A 14,922-nucleotide genomic window follows, 5' to 3' on the forward strand; every position below is an offset into this window, starting at 1 on the left:
TTGGCGCTTAGCTTATCCTTTTGGACGTTAATCCATACTTCTAAATAACCTGAGTATATTGCTGCTTTTTGACTTTGCAGGTTTACACCTTTGCTCTAGACCTCCTGTTATGGAAAATGTCCCCTTCCCCCAACATCCTCTTAATAGAAATATACTGACATTTTTGTTAGATCAGCATTTACTGTTTACGTTATTATGACTACCTAAATGCCAATCACAGTTAACTCATGTAGTATAATATCCTGCATGACTTTTTTTTTTTTTTTTTTGAGACGGAGTCTTGCTCTGTCACCCAGGCTGGAGTGCAGTGGCGCAATCTCGGCTCACTGCAACCTCCGCCTCCCGGGTTCACGCCATTCTCCTGCTTCAGCCTCTCCGAGTAGCTGGGACTACAGGCGCCCGCCACCACGCCCGGCTAATTTTTTGTATTTTTGGTAGAGACGGGGTTTCACCGTGGTCTCGATCTCCTGACCTCGTGATCCGCCCGCCTCGGCCTCCCAAAGTGCTGGGATTACAAGCGTGAGCCACCGCGCCTGGCCATGACTTTTAATTTTCCCTCGAATTAATTATTATCTTTCCCCACCCTACCCCATTAGCTTAATTTTCTTTTCTTTTCTTTTTTTTTTTTTTGAGACAGAGTCTTTCTCTGTCACCCAGGCTGGAGTGCAATGGCGCGATCTTGGCTCACTGCAAGCTCCGCCTCCCGGGTTCATGCCATTCTCCTGCCTCAGTTGTTAGCTTAATTTTCTATGTGTTTATCATTAATTCTTCTGCTGACCCTGCCAGCTGTCTCAATCTCCTTTTAATACATTGAGATGTATGGAATGTTCTACTGATTCCTTTTCTTCAGCTCTTTCCTGGAGCCTGTGACCTGCTCCTGTCTGAACCGGTTCCCTCCACTTCTGGACGCTGCTGTCTTCCTATGATCTTCTTCACTACCATTCTGTGCATTCCCTTCACTTCTCTTTTGAGTTGTGGATGTCCTGTGTCATGTATCTCCTGCCTTTCTTCTTCCTGGTTTAAAGCGTACATAGGAGGCAAATGTTTCTCACACCTTGCATGTCTGAAAATATCCTCATTTAACAGAAATGCCTGATAGATAGTTTGGCAAGGTATAGAATGTTAGATTATAGACACTTTTTCCTTCGGACTTTTGAAAGCCCTCCTCATTGTCTTCTAGTTCTGAGGATTGCTGTTGAAAAGTTCAGAGCTGTGCAGATTCCTGATCCCTTTTGTATATAACCGGTTTTTTCTTTCTGGAAGAAATTTTACAATGATATCTCTTGTTAGGTGTATGTTTATACATTATGCTGGTCATTAATTGGGCCCTTTCAGTTTAGAGACTCATATCTTTCAGTACTGAGATTTTTAAGAATGAGTTATTTTTTTCTCACCCCCTTTTTTCTGTTTTCTCTCATTTTAGAAATCATTTTGTTTGAAAGTTGAACCTCTTGTCCTTTAATTTTCCTTTCTTTCCTGTTTTCCATGTTTCTGCTTTATTTTCTGGGAGATTTTCTCATCTTTATCTTTCAGTTTTCTACTGAGTTTTTAATACTGGCTTCAAATTTTTTAATTCCAATAACTTTTTTAATTCTAATAACTTTTTTCCTATGAATTTCTTTTCTTTTTAAAAAAAGTTCCATTCTTGTTTCATGGGTGCAGTATCATCTGAGAATATTAATATAGGATTATTTAAGAATGAGGAAAAAAAAGAATGAGGAAATTCTAAGCTGTGGGTGGGATGTATTGATTGTGAACTTCTTTAGGGTGATCTGACTGGGCCATTTTATTGATAAACCCCTGATATCTCATCATTGGAGCTTTCCTCTTTAGCTCTTCAGGTTTCCATAAAATGTTTTTGTGTCTCCTGCTTGAAAGGTATAGGACTGGCTGTTGAAAGACCTTTATAGTGGGCACTTATTAAAATAAACTGACATGGCAACAAATTATATTTGGCAAATAGACACCGGAAAGCAAATATCCAGACTTCCCTGCCAGGGTATAGTCCTGGCACTTTTCCCGAATGCAAATAATGAAGCGCATGGCAAATTCTGCAGGAGACAAATTTGTTACATGGTTACAGTCAGGACTGGAACCCTACTTTCTTGATTCAGAGTTTCACTGTTGCTAGATAAGGCAAGGCCATCTGGCTTTATCTCCTTTTAGGCTGAGCAAAAGAAGCCCAGGTGAGCCAAAATATGTATTAATATATGTTTGCTGAATCCGCCCTTTTGAATGTGGTTCTCTTGCCCTCAAATGTGCCTGGTGTTGATCATTCCTGGAACATTCAGTTTCCTCCTCTTAAGAGAGTAAACTTCCCGTCTTCTTCCTGGATTAGGAGGGGCAGATCTCAGCCCAGTGGAGTCAGGGAGGAAATTTAGAGGACTATTCTGCTTCTCATATAGTTCAGCCAACCCCTCTTGCTTATAGCCATATGTTCAAGGGAGGTTTCCAGAGGTACCTGATGCCACCATTCCCTGAGTTTTTTAAGGGTTCGGTGACATAAATTGCTTGTTTCTCAGTTTTTCCCACTGTTGGCTTAGGTTTCGGCTCTCTTGAGTCTGCCAAGTCAGTTGCCACTCACCCATTTCCTCATCAGCTTCCAATATTTTATTGCTGTTACCTTTACTTTTGTTATCTTTGTTTTCATGTGTTTATGCCTTTAAAAGTCCATTTACTGTCATTCTGGTAAGATTTGGGAAAGGAATGCAAGTCAGTGCCTTTAAATGCACTATCTCTATGCAAAGTCGTACCCTTGCTTTTTTTTTTTTTTTTTTTTTTTTAATCAGTTTCTTAAAAGGAGTCCTTGGAAAATTACTAGTCTGCATCAGCATTTCCCTTTTACATAGCGAGAAAACTGAGCCCAGAGAACTGATGTGACCAGCTCAAAGTTACACAGGCACAGCGGTCAGGACTGGAGGCTTGCTTTCTTGATTCAGAGTTCACTCTTCTCTTCCTATTCTGTTATTACAAATTCAAAGGTCATGTAGCCATAATCTTTTTATCTTCCTTCTGCTTATCAGATAATAAACATTAATTAACATGTATTTTGGTTTTTCTTTTTGCCTCTGCTTAGTATCAGCTAAATTTTTTTGGTTTGTTCACTCATGTATTCGCTCTTTCACTCACTTATTCAATGGATTTTTTTAAGCTATTGTTAAATGCCAACACTATTCTAGGCACTGGTAAAATAGCCATGAGCAACACAAAGTCCTTGCTGTTGTGGAGTTCCCGTATATTCAGAGGAAGAGAATAACCAAACAGACTGATTATAAGCAGATTGGCTCAGGCAGAAACCCAGCTACGGGCACACATGCCAACCTTTAAGAAAGCAATGACCGGATGAACTGTGTCAGAAAAATGGAGAACTGACAAGGGAAGTCTCACTGGAGAAAGACGAAGTGTTTCGAATCTGAAGAATTAAGTTTTCTATTAACCTTTCATGGAAACTGAGGGGAGGGTGAGAAGAAGGGGGAAGGGTGTTGAATGGCCAGATGCTCCGGGAGGTGCTTTGTTTTTTGAGAGAAAAAGACACACCAATAGACACCAGGAAAGCCGAAGGCATTCATCTTAACCTCTATGTTTAATGGTTTTATAAAATAATGATATGGGCATTTGAGTGAAAAGAGAGTGGAGCCTGCCTTCTTTCTAGTCACATTGGGGTTTCCATCTGTTCCAGCTGCATCTGTCTGATCCCTGGGACTTGCTCCCTTGCCTCCTACCTTATCACACCTTAGCCTGTCTTCTTGCTGTTTCTCTTTTCATCGGGCTACACTTGGGAACCTGGAGAAACCTCAGGCCTCTGAACACATAGGCACCTCCAGAGCTGCTCCTAATGCAAACCTCTTACCTGACTCGGGTGGACTTTGGGGTATGCGCTTGACTTTTGCTTTAAGAACACATGGTGTGTTCCATGGAGGGTTGCTGAAAATTGCCCGATGAGTTGGGACGGGCACACCTAATTCAAAACCTCAACATTTTATTATGCTCTGTGAAACAGTGTTCCTTACACGCTTAGATTTTTTTTCTGCTTACACATCAGAACAGCCTTAAAGTTGAAAAAGCTTTTATTACGCATTTCTTGTTTTAAGTACGCTCACCCTAATAACCCTGTGAAGTAGCGATTATCTCTGTGTTGACTAAAGGGAAACACAAATAATACACCTACTAAGGTAGCAAGTCTAGCCATTGAACAAACCGGAGCTTCAAGTCCAGTTTCTGACTCGGGGTTGTAGCGACAGCTGTGGAGGACAGCCTTCCTCCTCCACCTGATTTCTCTTTCCCTCTTGCTTTTCTTCTTCTTCTTAGTTATTATCAGACTTTGCATCCTATTCAGGGGCCACAAAGGCAGGGAAGATACCACAGAAAACCAAAGTCCATATACAAACAGGTTGGCCACACTGCAGGAATACAGAAAGAAAGTAGTAGGCAGGACATTGTGAAAAACTTTAATTCTTGATAGAGTCTTTTCCCTGTGACTTCTAACAACATCTAACTCACCCCTCCTGGAGAATTTTGCTGCAAAAGAAGAGTCTTTCGCCTGGAGGCTGGGGAGGAATGAAATTTGAAAATGATAAAAAGTGATTGAAGACTTCTCTAAATTAAAGGTAGTATCATTCACTCTGCTTAAAGAGTGAGCTTGTGAATTAATTACAGTTAGGAGATCAAGAAACTGAGATCTTAACTGATACAAAATCACGTCCAACACATAGACCGAGAAGAAAATATCTTTATTTTCTTTCTAGCATCAAGGAATATTAAATCTAAAGTGCCCCCAGGTATATGGTTTTCAATCCTATGCTTAAATATCTCCTGAGAAGGAGATTCCATAAATTCCCTCTATAACTAACCATTCCTCATAATCAGCAAGTTCTTTTCTATCTGACCTAAATCCCTATTCCTGCCATTTAAACTCATTTCCTCATGTTCTGCCCTCCAGGGAGATAAAGAACAGCTGTCTGCTCCTCTTTGTGATAATCCTCATAGAGAGTATTTGCAATAGTCTCCTTTGGCCTAAATACCAAGCTTCCCCTCACCTTTCTTTTTAACTCTTCTGTTGTTTCCTCACAGAGTCCTCCCATGCTGTTCACATCTTTCTTGAATAGTTTCTTCCCCAGGACCTGCCATGGTGAAAGACTTAGAAATAAGAATCCAGTTGTAATATAGACGCCAAAGAGGTAGCAGGAAGTCAGATCTGGACAACTCCATGCCATGCTAAAGAAATAAAACATTCTCCATTAAGAAATGTTTTTTGTTTTGTTTTATTTTTTAGCTTCTTTTTGTCTTTCCCCCCCCACCCCCCCGCCCCGTAGAGACAGGGTCTCTCTATGTTGCCTAGGTTGGAGTGCAGAGGCTCTTCACAGGTGAGATCATAGGTCACTGCAGTCTCTAACTCCTGGCCTCAGGAGATCCTCCCCCTTCAGCCTCCTAAGTAGCTGGCACTGTAAGTGACCGCACCTGGCTTTGTTTTTCTATTTCTTAAGGCATCTCTGGCAGTATCTAGGCCCAGCCATAGGCTCACTGTGAGATGGGTGGAATTAATCCTTAGTTTCCTTATCCTCAGCGTACCCTCCTCCTCCAGAGTATGTCAGGCACCAAATTCCTCTCTCCCCTACTTACTCTCCCTCCTCTCAAATCTCTGTTCCCTCAATGTGGTTTGATATTTTAGGAGGAAAGCAGGAAGACTGAATACATTTCCTCTGCTGGCCAAGTTTGATACTTATTTACGAGCAAGGCGCCCTCCTTGAATTTCTTAGATGTGTTAATTGGGCCTAGTCTGCTTAGCCACGAGGTCCTCCCTGCCCATCTCCTTTAGGAGCAGCCTTGTTATATTTGTCACCCAAGGGATGCTTTAGAGAAAGTTGGTGCTCCACGAAATCAGAGACCACTGTAGTGGAGAGCAGACAGCCAAAGACCCATCTCAGAAAACCCAGGGGTCTCTGTTGGCCCATTAAGTAGAAGCATCTGTACATTCAACTTTCTTCCTCATGGTGAATTTTTCTGTAGCATCACTTCCATTTGACAGTGAAAAATCTTTTTCTTAATTCTCTCAAAAGGTAAGAGTTATTTTTAAAACATGGTTGTATTGAGAAACCTTGCATCTTACATGTGAAAATAGCCACAGAACTGGAAAGGATGGTCTGAAGAGGGGACTTTCAGTATTTCCCAGCAGATTCTCAGACAGAGACTCACCTTGGCCCATTATTGGATCAAAGTCAATATAATATTAGGTTAACTTGACTTATCCAGCTGGTGAGATGCATCCTGCAGTCTTGAGTGCAGCAGCTTCTTGTTTTGTTTGGGGTTTTGTTTTGAAGTGTTTTGCATTACCAGAACAAGAGTTCCCAAAACTCGGGAAGTTGAAAGGTCTCTTTAATGGGCACTGATGAAAATAAACTGACATGGCAACAAATTATATTTGGCAAATAGACATCGGAAAGCAGATATTCAGGCTTCCTGGGCAGGGCATAGTCCTGGCACTTTTCCTGAATATGAATAATCAAGCACAGGGCAAATCCTGGAGGAGCAAACTTGCTCCCTATTGCTAGATGAAGCAAGGCCCTCTTTTTTACCTGCTGTTGGGCTGAGCAAACAAAGCCCAGGTGAGCCAAAAAAGAAAAAGATGGAGTTACCTCCTGCTTTTCAGATGTATCCTTATTTAAATAGGAAAAAATATTTGTAAAATATGGTTCATGCATAGCCACATTCTGATTATGTGAGGATCCAGCCGGGTATGGCCCAACATGTGGTTTGTAAGGGAGTCGAATTCTTAAAGTATATCTAGAGTTGTTTGGGTCTCTGGAGGTTGTTTTTGTTTTGACATCAGAATAGTTAAGAGATTTGATTCCCTTCTAGAAATAAAGCTCCTACTCAGGGGAAAGTGAATTTTTGGCAGAAAGTTATTGCCATGGAGGCAAATTTCCCCACCCTTAGTTATACATACACACATGAAGAGTAGAGGGCAGTGCTGGGGAGGGTCCAAAACATAGGTTTCCAAAAAAGTCAAAAGCAGTGTTTCAGCCGGGCGTGGTGGCTCATGCCTGTAATCCCAGCACTATGGAAGACCGAGGTGAGCTGATCACTTGGTCAGGAGATCAATACCATCCTGGCTAACACAGTGAAATCCTGTCTCTACTAAAAATACAAAAATTTAGCCAGGCATGGTGGCACATGCCTGTAGTCCCAGCTACTCGGGAGGCTGAGACAGGATAATTGCTTGAACCCGGGAGGTGGAGGTTGCAGTGAGCCAAGATCATGCCACTGCAGTCCAGGCTAGGGGACAGAGCGAGACTCCATCTAAAAAAAAAGCAGTGTTTCTCCGCTTCTCAGGAATATTGACCCCAGTCCCCTATCCATCCCGCCAATCCCAGAAGAAAAGATAATTAGAGGAAGTACAACAAGGGCCAAACTTACAACAAGCACATAAATACTTGAGGTTGATGCAAAAGAGTGTATAGCTGTGTGGCTCATGAAAGGGGTGACAGGAAAAGCTGTAACCAGACCCAGGGACATGAGCCAGTTCTACATTTTGCAGAACTGCTTTTTTCACAGAGGCTTTTGAGGGGCCCCAGAAAGAGAATGGAAGTAATGGGGCCAAGTTCCTGCACTGGAGGGCAGGGCCTTTCCTCGAGTGTTATGTTTTAATGAAGCAGCTGGGAGGGTTGCTTATCTCCGGCCGATAGATGTGTATTTCAGCATGACAGGAAAGAGGAGGCTCATTCATAAACAGGCCTGGCCCTCTGGGGTTTCCCACATTGAAGGAGGGGATGCTGCTTACAAGAAGTTTATGAAGTTTATGCTCTGACTTTTCAAAGTAAATGCAGTGTTTTTTATTGGAGAGCCCTGATCACTTTTCCCTACCTAGAGCCATTTTTTGAGGGTTGCACTTAGGCTGGTTTTGCCGAAGAGAAGACTAACTCTAGGGCCTTCTGCACTGTTAAATGCAAACCATGTGTGTGACTTGAGGTTTCCTTCCTCTCCAAAGCACTGCACATTTGGCACGATGAATGGCTTTAGCTAAAATGCAGTGGGGTGTGTAATGAAAAGTGGGATGCTCAAAGTGTTAGGAGATACTCACACTGCACCCCACAGGGAACCTCAGCGGGGAAGAGAGGCCATTCGCTGGCAGCTGCAGTCCCCGTGTGCAAACAGCTAAACCCCTTCCCCAAAAGGTTTTTCCAATAGCAGCTATCCCCCACCCAATTTCTCAGGTAATTTATCTGTTTGGCACACAAGGCTCTCTCTACTGTAGCTAGGACAAAGTCTATATTTCACTCCTGTTTTTAACAAGTGCATTCAGAACAAGGCTCCCAAACTTCCAGGGTTCTCTTAACTACAATTTAAAGGTCGCACCCTCCAAATCCTACATTATCTTTATGAGAGAAGATGGACAGTGTTTCCTGAATACAGGTGCTGGTCAGTTGCCAGCTCACACAGACCAAGTGGTGGTGATTTCATCAAAGGTTGTAGACCCTGAAATCCAGGGACTTTGTCATCAACTCTCAGAGGTCTTAGCCACTAGAGCTGCCTGTCAGTCAGCTGTCTTCTTTTTCCCATTCATGATGCTTTAAAAATAAAACAACAAATAGCAAAACCTTATTTTAGAAGGTATTCTAGCCATCTAGGACCTAGTCTAGTTGCTTCTGCCCCGGTTGAGAAAAGCATCGGTTAAAACGGCAAATGCAGAATAAATGATCTCTTCAGGAATGCACATACATAATATGCATCTTTCTCTGACTCTGCCTTTTCTTTATTAACTGCAGGGGAGACAGCAGGAAGGCAGCAAGTCCCCACCTCCCCGCCAGCCTCGGAAAACAGCAGTGCTGCCCACAGCATCGGCAGCACGCAGAGCACGCCTTGCTCCAGCAGCAGCACGGCCTAGCCCAGCCCAGCCCAGCCCAGCCCAGCTCAGCTACTGCCAAGGGCAGGACCAATGGCTGAGCCTCGTGTCCAGACTCAGAGGGCTGGATTTTGGTTCCTTTGTAAAGACAGAGTGAATTTCAGTATAAAGATCACCCATTGTATTCACCCCACACCCAGGGCTAGTATAACCATGACCCTGGGCTTCTGTACCACACTAGAAATTCATGTGAGAAAGCTAAAATGGTGGTCTTCTCCACCAGCCCCTCACAGGCTTGGGGGTTTTCAATGTGAAACACATGCCAGTTTTTAAAATGCTGCTTTGTCCAGGTGAGAACATCCATAATTTGGGGCCCTGAGTTTTACCCAGACTCAAAGAGTTGGTAAAGGGTTAACAGCCAGATAGTAGAACCAGTGAGGAGATGCGGCCAAAGATTATATCTGAACCAAGATGTAAAACAAGAAATGCTTTGAGGCTTTCTAAGCGTTCCTCCTGTCTAATTTGCACCTTCGTCTGGATGCACACTTCTGACCTTGCTGCCACAACCTGTGGGGTCTGATGTGTCCCTTGATGGGTGCTGCCCTCAGGGACTGCACCCTGACAAGTGTCAAGGCAACATTCCTTTCTTGTGTCCTGGGCCAAAACCAATGCTGATGACCTTATCAGCTTCCTGTTTCTTCCCATACTTGCATACACCACTGCAAAATGTCTTAATGCAAATTTTGTATTTCTTATAGGCCTACAGAAATTGAAAATGACCAAAATCAGGAACCACAGATTTGTGCCCATTCCTAGTATTTTGTTCTGACAAATTAATGTATAATTTGAGGTGAAATTCAGTTATAAAGTCAAGGACGAATTTGCACAGTGATATATTTCTATGTGTATGCAAGTACAAGTATATAATATGTCATCTGGCACATTCATTTTCTCAGTTGAAGAAGAGAAAATTTGAAAATGTCCTTATGCTTTTAGAGTTGCAACTTAAGTATATTTGGTAGGGTGAGTGTTTCCTCTCAAAACGTGTCAGCTTAAAAAAAAATAGGCCCTTTTATAAAAACCAAGCTCTAGCGAGATGCAAATGCATGGCAAATCCTGTTGGTCTCCAGTTGGTTATCTGAATAGTGTCGCCAATTCCCTCAAGACAGTGCTGAGATTGGAAAAGGGCACTCATTTGGATTGCCTTACTTCTCTTGCCTTAAATATATCCCATATATTTAATATATCAAAAAGGGCTTGAGGTGAATTTCACTAAATGGAATAATATGATGCCACTTTGCAGCTAAAATAAGCTCAGTGATACTTCTATGTTTAAAAAAAAAAAAAAAAAGAATGCCAGAGGGGAATTATCATGCTAAATTATTTTACTGCTGAAGATAGCTTCATTGCAAATTATTCTTTTTCTGGAATTTCCCCAAACAACTTAGAATTCCATAAGTAGAACAAGATAGATTCTACCCCCAAAATATTCATAAGCAAATCCCACTGCCCTTAAAATAAGGAAGTTATGCCTGGTTGTCTGTGAATGGAACCTCAGTAGGTAATGCTGATGAAGCTTAAAACCTTAGGGCAGTGTCTATATGGGAAACAAGTATGTGGAAATTGACAATCATTTTTACCAAATTGTTGAGTAATAATCTGACTTACCTGATAGATATACACATTCAATGAGGAACGTTTTTTTTTCAATAAGGAACATTTTAACCAAAACAGATTACTTTAGGGCTGAGATTTCCAGGCTATCTACATTCATCTACTGAAAAATTTCCAGATTTCCATATACAAACGAAGAAGACATGAGTTTAGAGAATTTTTTTTCCTTTAGTTTTTTTTTTAACAGAAGGGTATCAGAGTGGAGGACCTGGATTACGCTACCTGTGTTTGAAAATACTGCGCTTTGCCTAACCTTTGGTGGAATGTATTGTTTCAGCATATTCTATGTATAAAAAAGTTTAAAGATGTCTTCAAAGAAGACTAGAGTCTTTAAGTCACTTATAGCTATATTTTACTACAAAATTTGTGTATAAAGATATATTTAAGTGTTTTAGATAAATTTAAGTTACTCCATATGAAATGTTTAATTTCAGCTACTGTGAATTCTTTCGATCAGTCCTTTGCTTTTTTAAAAAATCTTTTCCATTGTGTTAAAAAGAAAATTAGCTATTAGGAGATATTAAAAGATTGATGGCTTAGAAGGACAGGGTTAAAACCTTCTGTAATATATTTAAATATATATTTTTAAGAGAGATGCTACATTGCCGATGATTTTATAAATAATTTAAAATTAATTTACAAATTTATAGATGCAGACCAAAAGATCTTTTTAAAAGAGAGAGAGAGGAAAAAAATCACCTTTTATTTGTTTGGGTCTCATTGTCAGAATTATTATTCAGATCAAGAAATCTGTGTCAATAAAACCTAATCTCATATTGGAGAGTGAATGTCGTTAAGTATTTCTGAAATGTTTCTGAAAAATGAACATGAAAAAAAAGGTATTTTCTCCCTAGCTTCTCATTACAGTATTTCTAATTGCTTCACACTTTACAGTTTTAATACAAAGTAAAAGCTCTACTTTTATAAGGTGTACTACAAGTTTCTTTAAAAGTATTGTTGTATTTCAGCTAAACTCTTCTATCTGCAGTCTTTTGTTATTTCTGCAGGCTACACCCTTAATTTGCAGAGGCCATTTTGTTGTTTGTTTGATGCTGAAGCTGTTGTTAAAATGCCCCAAACTCCAAGGCAGATTGTCTGCATAATACGCTATAGCTTTTCACCATGTGGTGTTTACCAGCTGTTAGTCTGTATTTTAAGAAGCCAGAGAGTTCTTCTGTCTAAACTGTCTCTATAGCATTTTCTAAACAAAAAAACGGTTTTCTCCTTGCCTTGTAATAAGATCGTAAATCCATTTCCTGCTTGTGTTCTTAGTGGGCATGATTGTGAGTGTGTGTGGGGTGCTCACACGCGTGCCAGTCTTTTTGTACTGTAACTACCTCATGGTTTGAATGATGATTGTACTGCTGGTTGTGTTAACAGAGCACATTTTGTTGGGTGAGTCCTATGTGATTTTTTTCATGTTTGTTTTATCTGGGGGTTGTTCATGAAACTGACAGATGTTTTTCTAAAAAGGACTATTATCAGTTTCCAAATACAATACTTCTCTCTTCTGGTTTTTCCTGAATGAGCCTGATTTTGTTGCTGGTTTTCATCATCTATGAGGGTAAAAAGAGTACCCTTAAAATCCCTGTGGCCAGTTCGAACACCCCTGTTGTATTCTTTTCTCTGTTCAGTGTGTCAGCTATTTTGTGAAGATGCTTAGATGTATAGTTTTGATAACCACAGTTTTAAGTCTTTTATCTGTGCATAATAAAAAGATATATATCAATTATTAATATGTGTCTTGTTATCGTTAAATTCTACCCTCAGGCTCATGTAACTTTTTTCCCTGTGACTTTCTCCTGAATGGATCGTATGCTCCGTGTTGATGAGGAAGTGGGAGGAGAAAGGCTAAGAGGTCCAGAGCAGAGGGAAGGGCGGACGGACTAGAAGAAGAGTGCAGCAGGAGCTGTCGCTCTTCTCAGAAAAACATGGCAGGAGACTTGGAAGTGGGTGTCTCGCCCTGGAAACCATTCCTGGGCCTTCTGTCAATCTCCCAGAGTCAAAGAAAGAAACATAATACTCATTTAAGCTCTACTATTTTCAGCCCTTTCAAATACCGCAGTGCTGCTTCCAGCATTCTGTATCTCCATGTGGTACCACCGTCTTCCAGTTGTCCAAGCCAGAAACCTGGGAATCTGACTACAGCCTCTTTGGCTCCCCTCTTCCCAAATCAATAAGTCCAAGTGTTACTCTACCTCTAAAATGTCTCTTTCCTCAAACCACTGACTTATTCCTACTCCGGCTGTTGCACACTGCTCAAGAGCCGTTGTCTCTTGAGTCACTGCAGCAGCCTCCTAACTAGTATGCCGACTTTCCATTTTGCTCCCTTCAGTTCTCTCTCCACCATGCAGCCAAAGTAATCCTAAAAAGACTCCATTTTGAGGCCTTTAAGTAATTCCCCCATTTGCCTTCAGGGTAAAGTTCAGATTCCTAAGCATGGTTCCGAGGAGGCTAATCTGCCTGCCTTCCCAGCTACTTCTCTCACCTCTCCAGAGCTCAGTTCTATTTGGCATCCTCACCCCCAGACAAATTTGTAATGAAAAAAGTTCTTGTTCAGTATCAAATATTACATTATAGCATTGAATATGCATTTACAGACCACACTCCCCTTTTGAGATTTTTAGTGACTTAGATGATTTGGCATCAAGGCCAGCAGCCCATCCCTCACATGTTACACAGGTGGGTACCCACAGAGCAGGAACAGTGTTAAGCTGCATTTTACAGCTACGGTGCCCCCTGCAACCAGCTCCTCTTAGGATATGTGGGAGTAATTGGCAGGTCAATGAATTTTTTTTGCAATTAAACTCTCCTTGTGTCTACTGGAGGAAAAACCTGGGTGATTAATAAATGGCCTTCACAGAGTCTGTGAAGTGGCTGGAATTGTATGTAGGATTTTATTGCAGATGTGTCTCGGCTGTTGGTTTTGGTGAGAGTCCATAGGCTTTTTGTAAGAAAAAATTATCTTTCTTGTTCACACAATATATATGTATAAAATGAATGCAAAAAATACAGACATGTAGCAATGAAAAGGCCTCCATAATCCTCCAACTTGAATATAAGAATACCGATTTAGTGTATGTGTTCCCAGATGTTTCCTTAATTCATATCAATATGTCCATGTCATTAAATAAGATTGGATTATGGCCCAGCGCAATGGCTCACGCCTGTAATCCCAGTAATTTGGGAGGCCAAGGTGGGTGGATCACTTGGGGTAAGGAGTTCGAGACCAGCCTGGCCAACATAGTGAAACCCTGTCTCTACTAAAAATACAAAAATTAGCGGGGTGGGGTTGCATGCGTCTGTAATCCCAGCTACTCACAAGGCTGAGGCACGAGAATCTTTGAACCCAGGAGGTGGAGGTTCCAGTGAGTTGAGATCGTGTCACCGCACTCCAGCCTGGGTGACAGAGGAAGGCCCTGTCTCAAAAAAAAAACAAATTGGATTATAACAGTTGTGACTTGCTTTTTTCTTTTTTTTTCTTTTTTTGAGACAGGGTCTCACTGTGTCACCCAAAGCTAATTTTTATATTTTCAGTAGAGACGGGGTTTCTACTAAATCCAAGGCTAATTTTTATATTTTTAGTACAGACAAGGTTTCACCATGTTGGCCAGGCTGGTCTCGAACTCCTAACTTCAAGTGATCCACCCATCTCGGCCTCCCAAAGTGCTGGGATTACAGGCGTGAGCCACCACGCCCAGCCTGTGACTTGCTTTTTTCATATGGCATATCTTTCTCAGGCCTCCTGAGATGAATGCTAATCATCATCATTTTCTTATTAGGCTTACCTTAAATTGCCCAAATAAAAACATGGTTCTCATAGGAAGTGAAATACAAAGATATTTGTTAACACTACCCTTCCTACTCCCTCCAGTCACTTACCTAGAGGAGCTGATGTTAACAGCCTTTTTTCAAACTCAAACATATTGAAATGTGTTCATGAATATAGAAGTTTTTGTTTCGTTTACTAAAAATGGAATCACAATATATATACTCTGCAACTTGCCTTTTTCACTTAACATGGACCTCCTGTAGATTATTAGATACGGAACAAATTTCGTGTTTTTTGGTGGCTGCATAATATTTTTTACAATGAATTCAGCCAATTCACTAGTAATGACATTTTAGTTTTTTGCCAAGATATTCTGCTGCAGTTACTATCCTTATGTATTATGTTCTCACACTCCAATGCTTTAAAGCAAAAAAAAAAAAAAAAAAAAAGTGGCAGAATTATAAAGAGGAAAAAGAGGAACTGACAAAGTCATCATCACTGTAGGATATTTTAACATATCACTCTCAGAAGTTGACAAGTCAAAAATATTTGGATATGGAAGATTTGAACAATGTAATTAAGCTTGATTTAAGATCCATACATAGAATCCTGTGTCCCCCAATTTGAGAATTTTGTA

At 40.9% G+C, this 14,922-nt stretch overlaps 1 protein-coding gene across 3 annotated transcripts in view; it reads left to right on the forward strand.

The window, feature by feature from the left end:
* TGFBR3 (transforming growth factor beta receptor 3) overlaps window positions 1-11,301 on the forward strand; it is a 209,672-nt gene extending 198,371 nt beyond the window's left edge. For all 3 annotated transcript variants that reach the window (XM_032155374.2, XM_032155376.2, XM_058439581.1), the window contains exon 17: window positions 8,763-11,301. In XM_032155374.2, coding sequence (XP_032011265.1) covers window positions 8,763-8,881 — 119 coding nt within the window. In that variant the 3' untranslated portion in view covers window positions 8,882-11,301. The remainder of the gene's footprint in view (window positions 1-8,762) is intronic.
* The last annotated feature ends 3,621 nt before the right edge of the window (window positions 11,302-14,922 follow it).

This window comes from Hylobates moloch, unplaced genomic scaffold (genome assembly GCF_009828535.3).
Source record: "Hylobates moloch isolate HMO894 unplaced genomic scaffold, HMol_V3 SCAFFOLD_5, whole genome shotgun sequence".
NCBI classification, from domain to species: Eukaryota; Metazoa; Chordata; class Mammalia; order Primates; family Hylobatidae; genus Hylobates; species Hylobates moloch.